Raw genomic sequence first — 12,645 nt, 5'->3', positions numbered from 1 at the left:
AATGGCAGGGAGAGGCAGGGGCCCTTCCACCTCGGGAAGCTCTGCAGGAGCCCGGGTGAGCCCCTGGGGGTGAGTGGGGTTCTTCCACAGAGCAGGAAAGGATGCACGTCCCTTCCTGGTGACCCCCGTGTCACAGCCAGGGGCCCTGCTGCTGGGCCAGGGGGTGGGGGCACTTTGGGTGGGTTCCTTTTGCTGAGCCATCCGGTGGGTGCCCGGGGGAAGCTGCACATCCTGTGCTGCCCCAGAGCCTTCCTCTGGGAGGATGCCTGGAGCTGGTGGCCGCAGGGCTGGTGGGGGCCAAGCTTCACCACTGCCCTGCACCCCTCCTGCAGGCAGCCTGGGCTTTAAGCACTTCTCAGTGTCCCTCCTGTCACAGCTCAGGGTTGTCTGTAGCTGGGCTGGTCCCTAAATTCCCCCCCTCTGGCCCCTGGTGGGTGAGCTGGGGCTGGATGGGGAGGATTCCCTGCGGGGAGGTCTCTGGGCTGTGGAGGGAGGCAGAGGCTTGGCAGCTCTGGCAGCAGTTCAGTTCCTTCCAGCAGGTTTGGGCAGCTCTCTCAGAGCTGCTGTGAGATCAGCTCTGTCCTGGGGGAAGTTTATTCCCTATTCAGCATTTTGAACCCCAGGAATGCCTCATGTCCATCCCCCCCTGCTGCCTCTTGGCCTTGATTTGAGGAATCAAGGCCCAGGTCTGGAATTCCCTTTATCCTTACTCCCAGCAACCCCTTTATCTATCCCCAGCCAGCAGTGCTAAGGGCAGCATCTGTAGCCTGTTGCTCTTTAGGATGTGGGATCACTGCATTGACCCTAAAAACACCCCACAGCCTCCCCAGCCCATCAGGAGCCCAAGGAGCTCTTGCAGCTGATGGGGGGGCAGGTGTGGTGCTCCCTGGAATAAAGTTTGGGTAAGGTAAAGCATGTTTTCCTGGGATCAGACTGGTGAGGGAGGGGGTCACGAGTGGGGCTGCAGCCAAAACCTGTCAGGAGATTGGAGGCTGTGGACTGAAGCAGGGAGGAGATGCCTTTTCTTACAACATGAGGTGCAGAAAAGCTGGGGTGGGAGAGGGGAAGGGGGTTTGGGGACTCCATGGTCTCCTAGCTGAGCCAGCAAGGCCTGAAAAGGGGTAAAAACCTGGAGAGAGGGCCTTGTGTCTGGGTTTGGTACCAGCCAGGCAGCCCCAGCAGCACCACTGGGGAGGTTTTTTCACCTCTCCTTCACCCAGCATCACAGCTTCAAGATCAGCTCATGTGAAACTGGTCCCACAGCTGCTGCTGGGAGGCACAGAGCCTGCTGCTGGCCAGAGGGGATTGGGAGAGGTGAATCCTTCTGAGAAAGCATTAAACAGAAATCCTTCTGGTAAGCTCCTTTCTCGGAGTCTGGCAGCATCCATGTGCAAACATGTCTGGGAATGTGGGCAGCCCCTGGGGACATGCACCCTCCTGCTCCTGCTCCTCCTCCTCCTCCTTCTCCTCTTCCTCCTCCTCCTTCTTCTCCTTCTCCTCAGCCAGGACAGCAGGCACCATCCTGGCCCTGGGCTCTGGCAGGGGTGAACTGGCAGAGTGCTTTTCCTGCTCAGTTTCCTGCTCTCACAGTGGCCCTGGTAGGACCAACGCCCGGGATGAAGAGGAGGGGAGAGTCCCCTGTGCCACCCCAGCAGCCCTGCAGCTCCTGCTGTCCCCTGGGCTCTGCCATGCCCACACCAGCCAGCCCTGCTGCCAGAACACCCTCTGGGGGTTCATCTGGCTCCCTGCTCTGGGAATGTCTCCTCCAGGGCCTGCAGCAGCAGGATGTGTCTCCACCTCCATGGGGACCTGGCAGGACCCAGTGTGCTCAGGCAAGCCCATTCTGGCCAGGTCTCAGCATGTTCCTTCTCCTGATCTGCAAAGCTGCTCCAGTTCTATTCTGGGCACACGTCCCCAGAAGAGCCTTCCCTGTCCCCTGGGGTAGGGCAGAGCTTCCAGCTGGTGGCTGCATCACTCTGGGGGGGGGGCAAGTGACTCTGCTCTGTTCTGGAAGAGCTTAACTGTGCTGCAGACTGACTGCCTTTGTGTTTATTTCTTTGCAGACCAGCCAGCTTCATGTTTGTTTCTTTGCACGCTGTATTTTCACCCAGTTTAACTCCTGTTTCTTGTCAGTCTCTGTGGGACAGTCACAGGAGGAGTTGTCCTCAGTCCTGGCTGCTCCAGCTGCCAAGGAGAGGCGTGGATTCCCAGTGCAGGTCTGCACCTTTCCATGGCATCTCCCTGGGATCAGCCACCAGCTCAGATGCCACGCTGCCAGGGGAAGAGTTGTGCCCCAGAGCCTGGCAGGGCTGGGATACTGGCCAGGACACATCAACACTTTGTACTCTGCACTGAAGCCCAAACTTGTTCTTATTCACAAGGAAGGAGGAAGTCACTGTGTTCAGAGAAGTGAAAGACTGTGTGATGTTCTCTGCTATTTTAAAAAATGTTTTCTATGTAAAGCAGCTTCTTAAAAACCCAAGCCCTGGACTGCCCAATACTTCCCAAAGAGGAGCTGTTCCATCCCCTGTGGAAGCATTGGCTCCAGCCAGCCCCAGACATCTGTTCCTCATTTCCTGTCTTTTTCTTTAATGTGAGAAAATTCAAAGTTGTGTTGTGCCAAACAGATTTTGCTGTGTCCTCTGCCATTTCATGCTCTCCCTTATTACTCTCATGGCTCAAGAGATCCATGCCAGGCATGGGCTGAAGGCACCTCCAACCTGAGGGGCAGCCTTTAGGGAACCAACACCTGAGTCTGGCTCTGGCTGCCTTGGCTGGGAGAGAGGAGGATGCTGGATTGGTTCTGGACCTCTTTGGGCCACACCACCCAGTGCAATGTCATTGGAAAAGCCCTCAGGGTTTCTCCAGATTCAAGGATGGGAATCTGGTCCCATGGGTGCAGAGAACAGCTGCACACATTGGCCTCATCACCCCCAGTCTCCACCTCCTGGCTCTCAGCTCTTCCTGCGTGGCTGTTCCCCAAGGAGAACCTGGAGGAGCCCAGTTCTGGTGAGCATGGAAGTTCTGCTGCAGGAGTGGGGCTTGAGCTGAGTTTACCACCTGTGGGCTGCAGTAAGAGATGGATGTATGGGAGTGGTGGCTGAGCTGCCAACCCTGCTGAGGAGAGGAGGGTGCAGTGCCAGAGCTGGAAACACAGCTGGGATCAAGAGAATCTCACCAGATGCCTGAGCTGGAGTCCTGGGTCAGTCTGTCTGCCTCTTTTGCAGCATCAAGACTGCCTGAAAGCTGAGTGTTCCAGCAAGCCTGCAGGAGAGAGACCACAAACAGCATTATGGAGACCAGAGGCTGTGTTAATGCCTGCTGGCAATGGTGCTGGGCTCCCCTGCTCCAGGAAGACCTCCTACTGAAGCCTGGGGAGCTCCTGAACAGACCATGAAATCATCAGCATTCTCATCTGATCAGCTCTGGCATCTCTTTCTTCCAGGTCACATACAGCCTTCTAGGTCCCACTGACTTTTTCTTTCTCTCCAGTCAGCCCCTGGTTTCCAGGAATAAAAACCTCAGCACAGTCCTTGCATGGAGAACCATGAACAGCCAAGGAGCACAAGTGCCCAACATGGAAACACCCTATAACAGGCTTTCCATGTTCTGAGGTAGTTTCCTGTTTGAGGTACAACCCTTGTTATCTTTTCATATTGTTTAGCAAGTGGCCTTTGTAGGGTCAAGTTGTTTTTAGCCTTGGGGAGCAATTCCCCTGGCATTAGTCACAGATCCCTCCCACCTGCAGGGACCTTGGCCCTGGGCACAGCTGAGAACCTGCCCTGGCAAAGCTCCTGTCCTGGAGAAGATAGGATCTGGCCCTTTGGCCCATGGTATCTGTGGTTTGGAGCAATAAACCAAGCTCCCAGCTAACACCGACCAAAACCGACCAAAAGTTTGGCAGATGACATCAGACCAGACTTCTGAGCACCTTGTGCTGTCACCAGCATCCAGAGCTTGTTCTGTGTGTCCCTGTCTCAGGACCCCCATCCTGCCATGGAACTGCTCTTGGAAGAGAGCAGGAGCCCAGACTGCAGCCCTGACCCTGAACTCTCTGCCCCAGACACAGATTTTTTGGGGGTGGATGATCTCCACTGGTCCTTGTCTCTGACCAGCCTAAGGGCCTTCCTCAGTCATGCTACACTTAAACCTCCATGGGGGGAAAAAACAGTCTTCTTCCTAGGATCTTCTGATTTCCTTTGGTGTTTCAGAGAACCTCTGGGTGCTCAGGATGGCTTCTGGAAGCTTCCTCCCAGTCTTCCTGGGAAAGAGTGGGGCAGGGCTGTGATAGCTGCCCCAGACCACACTGGAAGGATGTGACCTTCATGGTGGGCGTTCTTCCTCCTTGGCCTTGGTCTGCTTGGTTTCATTTTCATGCATTTGCTTAGAACTGTCTGCACTCTCTGCTTCCCAGAAGTTTTTCTGCTCGTTTTTGCCTTGAAGTCTGGTTGTTCCTGCAGCTCATTGCTTGGGTGCTTTGATTCTTGTTTATGGGCTGGAGCTGCTGCCCTCATCCACAGCACATTTTAATAATATACAGTCCCCAACCCACACTGAGTGACTGCTTTCTGTTCCTACAAACTAAAGTAAAACTAAATCAAATTAAGATAACAACAATTTCCTAGGCCATTTCTATTGTGGCTAAAGAAGCAAAAATCAGCTGAAGCCAAGATGAGCCTCAAGAATTCCTGAGATCCTGCACTGTTGGGTATATCCAACACCTGTGGTTTATCACTAGTGACAGGAGAAACATTTCCTGGGCCACAGTGGATCCTCTGACTCTGTTTTTTTCATCCCTGCAAGGTCAGTGAGTGGCTGACACGGGTGTGTTATAGGGGCAGACGTGCATGGGGAGGGTGGCAGAGGAAGGAGGTTGGGACTGATGATTCCTGTTTGCTGCCAGCTGCATCTCTGTCACCCCCAGAGCCAGTGGCTGTGCCCCTGTCCTGCTTTTGGTGGGAGCTGCAGGGCTCGCTGGAGGCTCAGCCCATGTCTGTACAGCACCTGGAGGCTTCTCCTGTCCCACAGAGCTGAGGCTGCTGCTGCCCCCCCTCCTCCTGCTGCTGCAGGACCTCCTGGGGCAGCTGTCACCTCCAAATCCAGATGTCACCTCCAAATAATCCAGCTGCCACCTCCCAATAATCCAGATGTCACCTCCAAATAATCCAGATGCCACCCCCCAATCCATCTGACACCTCCCAATCCAGCTGCCACCTCCAAATCCAGCTGCCACCCCTCCTAATCCAGCTGCCACCTCCCAATAATCCAGCTGCCACCTCCAAATAATCCAGCTGCCACCTCCCAGTCCAGTTGCTGAGCTCACTGGGAGCAACAGAAGATCTCTGAGGGTGTCCTGGGGATAAAATCCACCCCACGCAGGGAAAGCTGCTGCCTGGTGGCAGGGAGGGAAGGGTGCCTGGGGCAGGCCATGCCTTTAGCAAACAGAGCACCCACCCTCCCTCTGGATGTGCTGGTTTGAGCCTCTCTGCAGGCTCAGCCATTGCAGAACCTGTTTCTTCAGGGGAGATGCAGTGTGTGTGGGTTGGCCCATCAGTTCCAGCAGCCAGGGTGCCCTGCAGCCTTGGGCAAGGCCAGTTCCTGGAATTAAAGCATTTTCCCGTAAATCTGAGCAAACACTGATTGAGGAAGGGGTCAGGAAGCATCCCAGCAGATGCAGTGTGTTCTCTTCTGGCTGGATCAAAGACATCTTAGATTGTATTTTATGTGCTTGAAATAGGTTTGGTACATTCACACATTATTGATGGAAATCCCCATCTATTACAATAAAAGCAATGGATGGGGATTTCATGAAATTGTTTTAAACATCATCATACAGAAACCTGGGTTTTTTTAGCCTTCACGAATAAAATGCCATGGGGAAATGCTGGAATTCCCCACAGCACAGAGATACCAGGTTTCCACCAGCCCTAAGAAAAAAAAACGGGGATGAAGCATTGTGAAGGCAGCCACACCACTGCAGACTTCATCTTATCTTCATCTTTCAGATGGAGGAGTTGGCAGGGGCAAAGGGTGATGAGATCTGCAGGGATCTGAGATGAAAGAGAAAGTCGAGGTGCAGGATGTGGCTGCTCTTCCCCTGGGTCTGCCTGAGGCCTGGGCTGCTGGGAGCCCCCCAGCCAGATCTGGGGGACCCCTGTGCAGGGCTGTGAGCTGATGCTGATGCTGTGTGCCCAGGGGACATCCTGGGGGTGTCCCTGCTCCCCTTCTGCTGCTCACCAACATCCTGATTCCAAATTCTGACTCTTTTGGCCCCAAAAAAAGGAGAGGAAGAGCTGCTTTTGCCTTCGGGGTGAATATTGAGCTTTCTGGACACGGGTCAGCGGGTGGGGAGGTGTCGGGGGTGTCACAGCCCCAGGCCAGCAGCGGGGGCTGCGGGGCACAGGGACAGCTCTGCAGGAGGAGGATGGAGCTCCCGAAAATCCCTGCTGGAATCGTTTCCCAAGGAAGCTGGAGCCGGTCTCAGAAAACCCGCGGGTGAGTGCAGGGGGAATTCCAGGAGGAGTCAGAATTCATCCTTTCCCCGGTCCCGCTCTGCCCTCCGCCTCCCGACGTCACCGTGGGACGTGTGGGACAACAAACACGAACCCTGTTCCAGGGCTTCAGAACCCGGGAATGAGCCGCGGCAGCCGCCTGGCTCCGAAGGATGCCATAAACCACTGGGAGAGGGGAAAATCCTGCCCGGGATCCTTCTCTGTGAGCCGGAGCCTGCTTCCCACGGGAAGATGAGAACTGTGCCGCTCCTGGTCCTGTGGGTGCTGCGGGTCCTGTGCGTGGTGACCCCGGGGCGAGGTGAGTCCCGGGGGGCACCCCGGGGGGACGGGGAGGGGGTGAGGGAAGGGGGGGATGGATCGAACACCAAGGGACCTTCCTGGGCTGGGGGGAGCTCGGAGCAGGATCAGGATGGGGTTGGGAAGGGGTGACCCTGGCAATGGGGAGGTCCGGGGAGCCCCGCGGTGGCTTTTGTCACCCCTGAGGGGACCCCAGCCTGTCCCGGGATGGGACCTGCCCACGGGTGTCTGTCTGGGACGGGGGTCTGTCCAGGGGTGCAGGTCCTGTGGGGTGGGTGTCCGTCTGGGAGTGGGTGACTGTCTAAGGGTGTGTGTGTGGGGTGTGTGTACATGTGTGGGTGTGGGTGTGTGTGTACGTGTGTGTGTGGGTGTGTACATGTGTGGGTGTGTGTGTACGTGTGTGTGTGGGTGTGTACATGTGTGGGTGTGTGTGTACGTGTGTGTGTGGGTGTACACGTGTGTGGGTGTGGGTGTGTACATGTGTGTGTGTGTACGTGTGTGTGGGGGTGTGTGTGTACATGTGTGTGTGTGTTCATATGTGAGTGTGTGTGTGTGTATGTGAGGGTTGTTGTGTGTTCATATGTGAGTGTGTGTGTGTACGTGTGTGTGTGTACATGTGTGTGAGGGTGCTGTGTGTGTGTACATGTGTGAGGGTGGGTGTGTGTGTTCATGTGTGTGAGGGGGGGTGTGTATGTGTGAATGTGCTCTCTGTGTGTGTACATGTGTGTGAGGGTGTGTGTGTGTGTGTGAATGTGCTGTGTGTGTGTACATGTGTGTGAGGGTGTGTGTGTGTACATGTGTGAGGGTGGGTGTGTGTGTGTACATGTGTGAGGGTGTGTGTGTGTGTGTGAATGTGCTGTGTGTGTGTACATGTGTGTGAGGGGGGGTGTGTGTGTACACGGGTGGGAAACCCTCTCCCCTTTGCTGGACAGGGACCTCTCTCTGAGTGGGGCAGAGGGGGTGGGCACAGCTCCCCCTGGGGTGGGCACAGAGCAGCCCTGGGGCAGGGTGGGTGCCAGGCTGCTGGATTTTCTGGAGGAAATGGAAAAGACAAGTCTGGTATCCAAACATGCTGTGAGGCCAGGCTGCTGGGACATCTGCAGCAGCAACATTTTCACCAAAGGGTTCTTTCTCTGCACTTTTTCTCTGGGTCAGAGACCATGTACCAGCAGAATCAGGATGCTGCCCTGGAGGGGAGCTGAGATAGGGAGGGGACAAGCATCCTACCCTCTGATCTGCTCCAGGAGCCCACTGGTGACAGTTCCAGCAGGTCTTCTGGGGGTGAAGGAACGTGTCTCAGGGCCATCATGCTGAGACCAGTCCTCCTGTGACCCAAGGAGGAGAGGACCTGCAGGTCCAGGTGCTGGCATAAACCTCTAGCCAGTGCCTGCACATCCTGCAAGGCCATCTGCACGGTGTTCCAACAGCTCTGCAATTTTCACAGTGCATTTTCTGCACTTTTCTAGGTAGTTTATCCCCTGTTTGGGTGATACAAGCAGTCATGGCCCTGAGGGGCTTTGTCTCCCATGGACTGGAAGCTTTCACAGCAAGCTCTGGACTCCTCCCTAGAGAAGGGGGAAAAGGAACAGTGGTGGTTTCTGTAGCGCCTCATAACACCCCCCAACATTTCCTCTGTTGAAACCTTTCTTTCAGGGCAGCCCAAAGCACCCCTGAAGTGCTCAGCAGAGTGCAGGCACTACAGCTCCCGGGTAGCGGAGAAGCGGATCAGGAGCTACCGCCTGACGGAGCCCCAGTGCTCCCAGCAAGCTGTCGTGTGAGCATCACTGCCCCCCCAGCACACCCTGGGACCCTCCCTGAAACACCTGCCAGGAAAAGTCCCCGGAGCAAGCAGCAGTCCGGGAGCAGAACTCTAGAACTGGTTTGGTTCGACAAGGGCTCTAAGATCATAGAATCCCAGTTTGGGGTGGAAGGGACCTGAAAGGTGCTCTGGACACCTCCCACAGCCCAGGCTGCTCCAAGCCCCATCCAACCTGGATTTGAACACTGCCAGGGATGGGGCAGCCACAGCTTCCCTGGGCCAGGGGCTCAGCACCCTCACTCACAGGGAAGAATTTCTTAAGATCTCATCTCAATCTCCCCTCTCTCAGCTTGGACCTGTTCCCCCCTCATCCTGACACTCCACATCCTTGTCCCAAGTCCCTCCCCAGCTTTCCTGCAGCCCCTTCAGGCACTGGAAGGTGCTCTGAGGTCTCCCCATTGCAGTCTTCTCTTCTCCAGCCTGAACACCCCCAACTCTCTCAGCCTGGCTGGACCAGAGGAGCTCCAGCACCTCTTGGGTCATCTCCATGGCCTCCTCTGGACTTGCTCCAGCAGCTCCAGGTCCTCTTTGTGTTCAGGGCCCCAGAACTGAGCACAACACTGCAGTGGGGTTTCAGTGCTGCTTTGCTGGTGATGCTGGTGATGCTGGTGGTGATGGAGCCCACCACAGGGTTGGCTTTCTGGGCTCCAGGTTGTTGGCTTTCTGGGTCACCAAGTCCAAGCATTAACCCAGCACTGCCAAGCCCAACACTGCTGTTTATTTGAAGGGTGGGTGGTTTTTACCCCTGTTTAAAGACCAGCAGCCTCCAGGTGGGATCAGGGGCTCAGGCACAGAGTGTGAGGGGGATGAAGGGATGGGGGAGGGACAGGAGGATGCACTTGCTGGCAAAACAGAGCGGTGGAAGCAGAGAGGTTGACAGCTCACGTTTTCTCTGGAAACTGAGGAAACAGATTCAGAGTTTGTCTGGAGATGAGAAGAGCTCCACTTTTTCCCCAGGATACCTTGGTTTGACTTGACCCTGTAGATGAGGTACCACTGAAACCACTTCATTGCAGCCCAAGAATTTGCTCCCAAGTGAATCTACTGGGCTGACCTTGCAAAGTCTGATCTCAGGACATCAGAGGGATTTGTCTGCACACACCTTTGCCCTGGTGCAGCTGGTCCCTCCAAGAGGGGGACAACATTGAGCCCAAACATCACTGTGATGCTTTGGAAAGGGAAAAACTTCCTAGGGAAAGGAACTTCCCTTTCTCTCCCCCATGAGTCTCATTCAGCTGCTCCTCAGATTTCAGCCCTGCCTGAAGGGATCTGTGCAGCCCACACGGGGGGGGTGAGAGGCAGCACTGCTGCCCCCAGACCTTCCCCATCACCCCCCAGATCAAGCAGGCTTTTCCCTGCCCAGTAAGTCATCCCTTTCTGTTTTCAGATTTACTACTCTGAGGTCCGTGGAGATTTGTGCAGACCCAGAGGCAGAGTGGGTGAAGAAGATTGTAGAGAAACTGGACCAGAAGAAAGCTGCATCCTCCTCACTTCCACACGAAGTCACCTCAGCAGTGGCACCAGAGGACCCTGGTGTTTTCCAGAAACATGTTGGACACACAGCAATGGCTCCAGCTCAAGCCTCTGCCCCTTCTGGTTTCTTCCAAGGGACTGCCAGGTCCCCACCAGTCTCTCAGGACACCAGCCAGCACCATGCAGAATCCTCCCCTGGGACACAGGCAGGTGCTGCCCACTCTGCAGTCACTCCAGAAGCAAACAGAGATTCCTTAAAATCTCCTGAACCTTCCCCAACTCTTGCAGCAGGCTGGGTCTCCAGCCAGCCCACCCCACACCCCACAGATCCTCCTCATGGCTTTCACAGTGCTGCTGGATACACAGAAGGACATTTGGGCCGTGGCACAAGTGCTGTGGGTGCTGTTCCAGGCATCACTTCTAGCTCAGATTCAGGCCCCGTGGCCATTGCTGAAGGATCAGACCATCCCCAGCCCAACAAACCCCTGGAGCATGGAAAAGCCCAAGCACCAGCCCCTCTTCCTGGGACTTCCAGGTCAGGTCTCCCCTCCATCCTGGGCAGCATGGAGAGCACCACAGTCCCAGCCACACCACTTCCACCAGAAATTCCTTCAGTTTCTGCTCAGAACTCCACAGCTGCTGCAGACAAAGGTCCTTCTGTCCCTGTCAGCAAGGTTGGCAGTTCCTCTGCTTTTGGCACCACAACATTTGATTCTTCATCAGCTGCAGGGAAGGAAGAGCCCCCAGGTCCCTCAGCTTTCCCTGGCCAAGGGTACCCAGTTCAAGCTGGTCTGCAGGTGAGCACAGGGAGATCAAACATTCTGCCTCCTCCCAGCCTCTTGACAACAGCCCAGACACACTTTGTCATCCCAGTGGCTGTGGTTGCTGGTCTGACAGCTTGCAGTGTTGCTGTGGTGTGGCTGTATCTGAAATTTGGAGTCAAAGCAGAAGAAACATCAAGAGAAATGGTACAGGGTTTGCTCTACCAAAAGGAGAGACAGCAGAGCAATGTCTACCCCATGGCAGTAATCTGAATGCTTCATAGTTTGGACATTTTTGGGCTAAACTACCCTTGTGTTGCTGCAGGAAAGCTGCTTGAGCTGAGCAGGTGACCAGTACGAAGCAGGGCAGGCAATAAAAATGCCAGAGAAAACTGATCTTTTTCCACAGCAGAATGTCTAAAAGTCTATATAATTGATAACTGAGCAATGGGGGTATTTGGGAAATATGAATGAGACTATTTTTTTCCTTCTGGCACTTTTACAAAAGATGTTGCTTGGTGGCTCTTTGCCAGGGGGGGAGCCAAAGTGAATTTCCAGATTGCTGTTGGGAATTTCCCTGTGTTTCAGCGTGGCCCAACTGGGGAGTTTCCCCCTCACCCACACTGCTGGGCTCAGCTCCCTTGAACAGCCTGGACACCAAAACCACACCACTTGCACATAGCAAACTCCACTGCTTTGTTCCTTGCACTTCCCTGCTCTGTATCCAAGGCTGATGCTGCTGCTCAGCTGGGAATTGTCTCTCCTGGGGCCAAATCCCCCACTGGCTCTGGCTGGGGGCACAAGGGAAAACCTCTGTTTGCAGACCCCCCCAGCTGATCAGTGGAAGGAAAGTTCCCCATTGAGAGGAGCTGGCAACCCTCAGTTCACCTCCTCCACCCATCTCAGCCCAGCAGCTGCTGGAAAAGCACTTTCTGGGCATTTCTTCCTGCAGGTTTGGTTTGTGGCAAATCAGCTGCAATAAAACCCTTCTGCCAAGTGGTGTGTCCAGCAGCAGGGCAGGATGCTGTGGATGAGCCTTTGCAAATGGGAGGGAACAAGAAGTCAGAGAGCAGTTTTGGTGTTCCTGTGACAGGGTTGGAGGGATTTTGCTTTCTCTGAAAACAGAAACCCCAGGAGCCAGGTCTCCTGGAGAAGCTGAGTGCACTTCTGGGTTCAGTCATACAGGAATGACCCCACTGCAGCAGATGGACCATTCCTCTGGTCTAATATCCTCTCTAAGCACATTTGCTGGCCCACAAAAAAAGCACAAAGTGCCTGACCAGGGTCCTGTGCTCTGGCTACAGTTTAGGTTTTCTTTCTTGTACAGCACTTATTACCAGGCTGTTAAAACCCCAGAACCATCTCAGGCTTTTTTAACCCAAGCTGGTTTGGATTTTTACACATCCAGACATTGCCCTGTGTGAGCATCACCAGTGACCTCAGTGTGAATATTGCTGGAGCATGCAGAGGCTTCACAGTATGGTGCTTGGTGTTAGAGAGATCTATCAAGGGTCAGATCCTTCTCCAGCCAACCTCAGTGGATCAGATCCCAGAGTATAAACATGCACATAGAAAAAGAGAAAGCAAAACCACCTAATAAGCCAAATAATGAAAGTGAAAAGGCTGGGCCAGCAGTAAAGCAGAGCTGGAGGAAGGTGTCCTGTTCCATCCCTCTGATCCCACTGTCAGGGACAGGATCCACCCTGGAGCTGGAGCTGAGAGGCTCCAAAGTGTTTGTTTTCTGCTTCTCTTACTCCTGCATTTGGTTTGCTTGAGCAAGGGG

General features: G+C 54.7%; 1 protein-coding gene and 1 long non-coding RNA gene across 3 annotated transcripts; one reads left to right on the top strand and one right to left on the bottom strand.

Annotated features, from left to right (window-relative positions):
* Nucleotides 1–2,017: 2,017 nt before the first annotated feature.
* On the bottom strand, nucleotides 2,018–3,547 carry LOC139802263 (uncharacterized). Its single transcript, XR_011728550.1, has 2 exons — nucleotides 3,393–3,547; nucleotides 2,018–3,264 (listed from the first exon to the last, which is right to left on the bottom strand). It is a non-coding gene; the product is annotated as an uncharacterized lncRNA (long non-coding RNA).
* A 3,022-nt stretch (nucleotides 3,548–6,569) lies between these two features.
* LOC139802262 (fractalkine-like) lies at nucleotides 6,570–11,258 on the top strand. 2 transcript variants are annotated; one of them, XM_071757262.1, is made up of 3 exons: nucleotides 6,570–6,810; nucleotides 8,463–8,583; nucleotides 10,016–11,258. In XM_071757262.1, exons 1-3 carry the CDS (start codon nucleotides 6,744–6,746, stop codon nucleotides 11,133–11,135), a joined length of 1,308 nt encoding a protein of 435 aa, XP_071613363.1. In that variant the 5' UTR covers nucleotides 6,570–6,743; the 3' UTR covers nucleotides 11,136–11,258. The 2 variants fall into 2 exon arrangements, with proteins under 2 accessions (XP_071613363.1, XP_071613364.1); XM_071757263.1 differs by lacking the exon at nucleotides 6,570–6,810 and adding an exon at nucleotides 6,907–6,937.
* The last annotated feature ends 1,387 nt before the right edge of the window (nucleotides 11,259–12,645 follow it).

This window comes from Heliangelus exortis, chromosome 13 (assembly GCF_036169615.1).
Source record: "Heliangelus exortis chromosome 13, bHelExo1.hap1, whole genome shotgun sequence".
NCBI lineage: Eukaryota > Metazoa > Chordata > Aves > Apodiformes > Trochilidae > Heliangelus > Heliangelus exortis.
Note: the sequence above shows the minus strand (reverse complement) of the source record. Positions and strands in the feature narration are given on the sequence as shown.

Coding starts and splice junctions, on each gene's coding strand:
- LOC139802262 (XM_071757262.1), top strand. CDS start 6,744: ATGAGAACTGTGCCGCTCCTGGTCCTGTGGGTGCTGCGGGTCCTGTGC. Junction 6,811..8,462: donor CGTGGTGACCCCGGGGCGAG/GTGAGTCCCGGG, acceptor CCTTTCTTTCAG/GGCAGCCCAAAGCACCCCTG. Junction 8,584..10,015: donor TGCTCCCAGCAAGCTGTCGT/GTGAGCATCACT, acceptor TTCTGTTTTCAG/ATTTACTACTCTGAGGTCCG.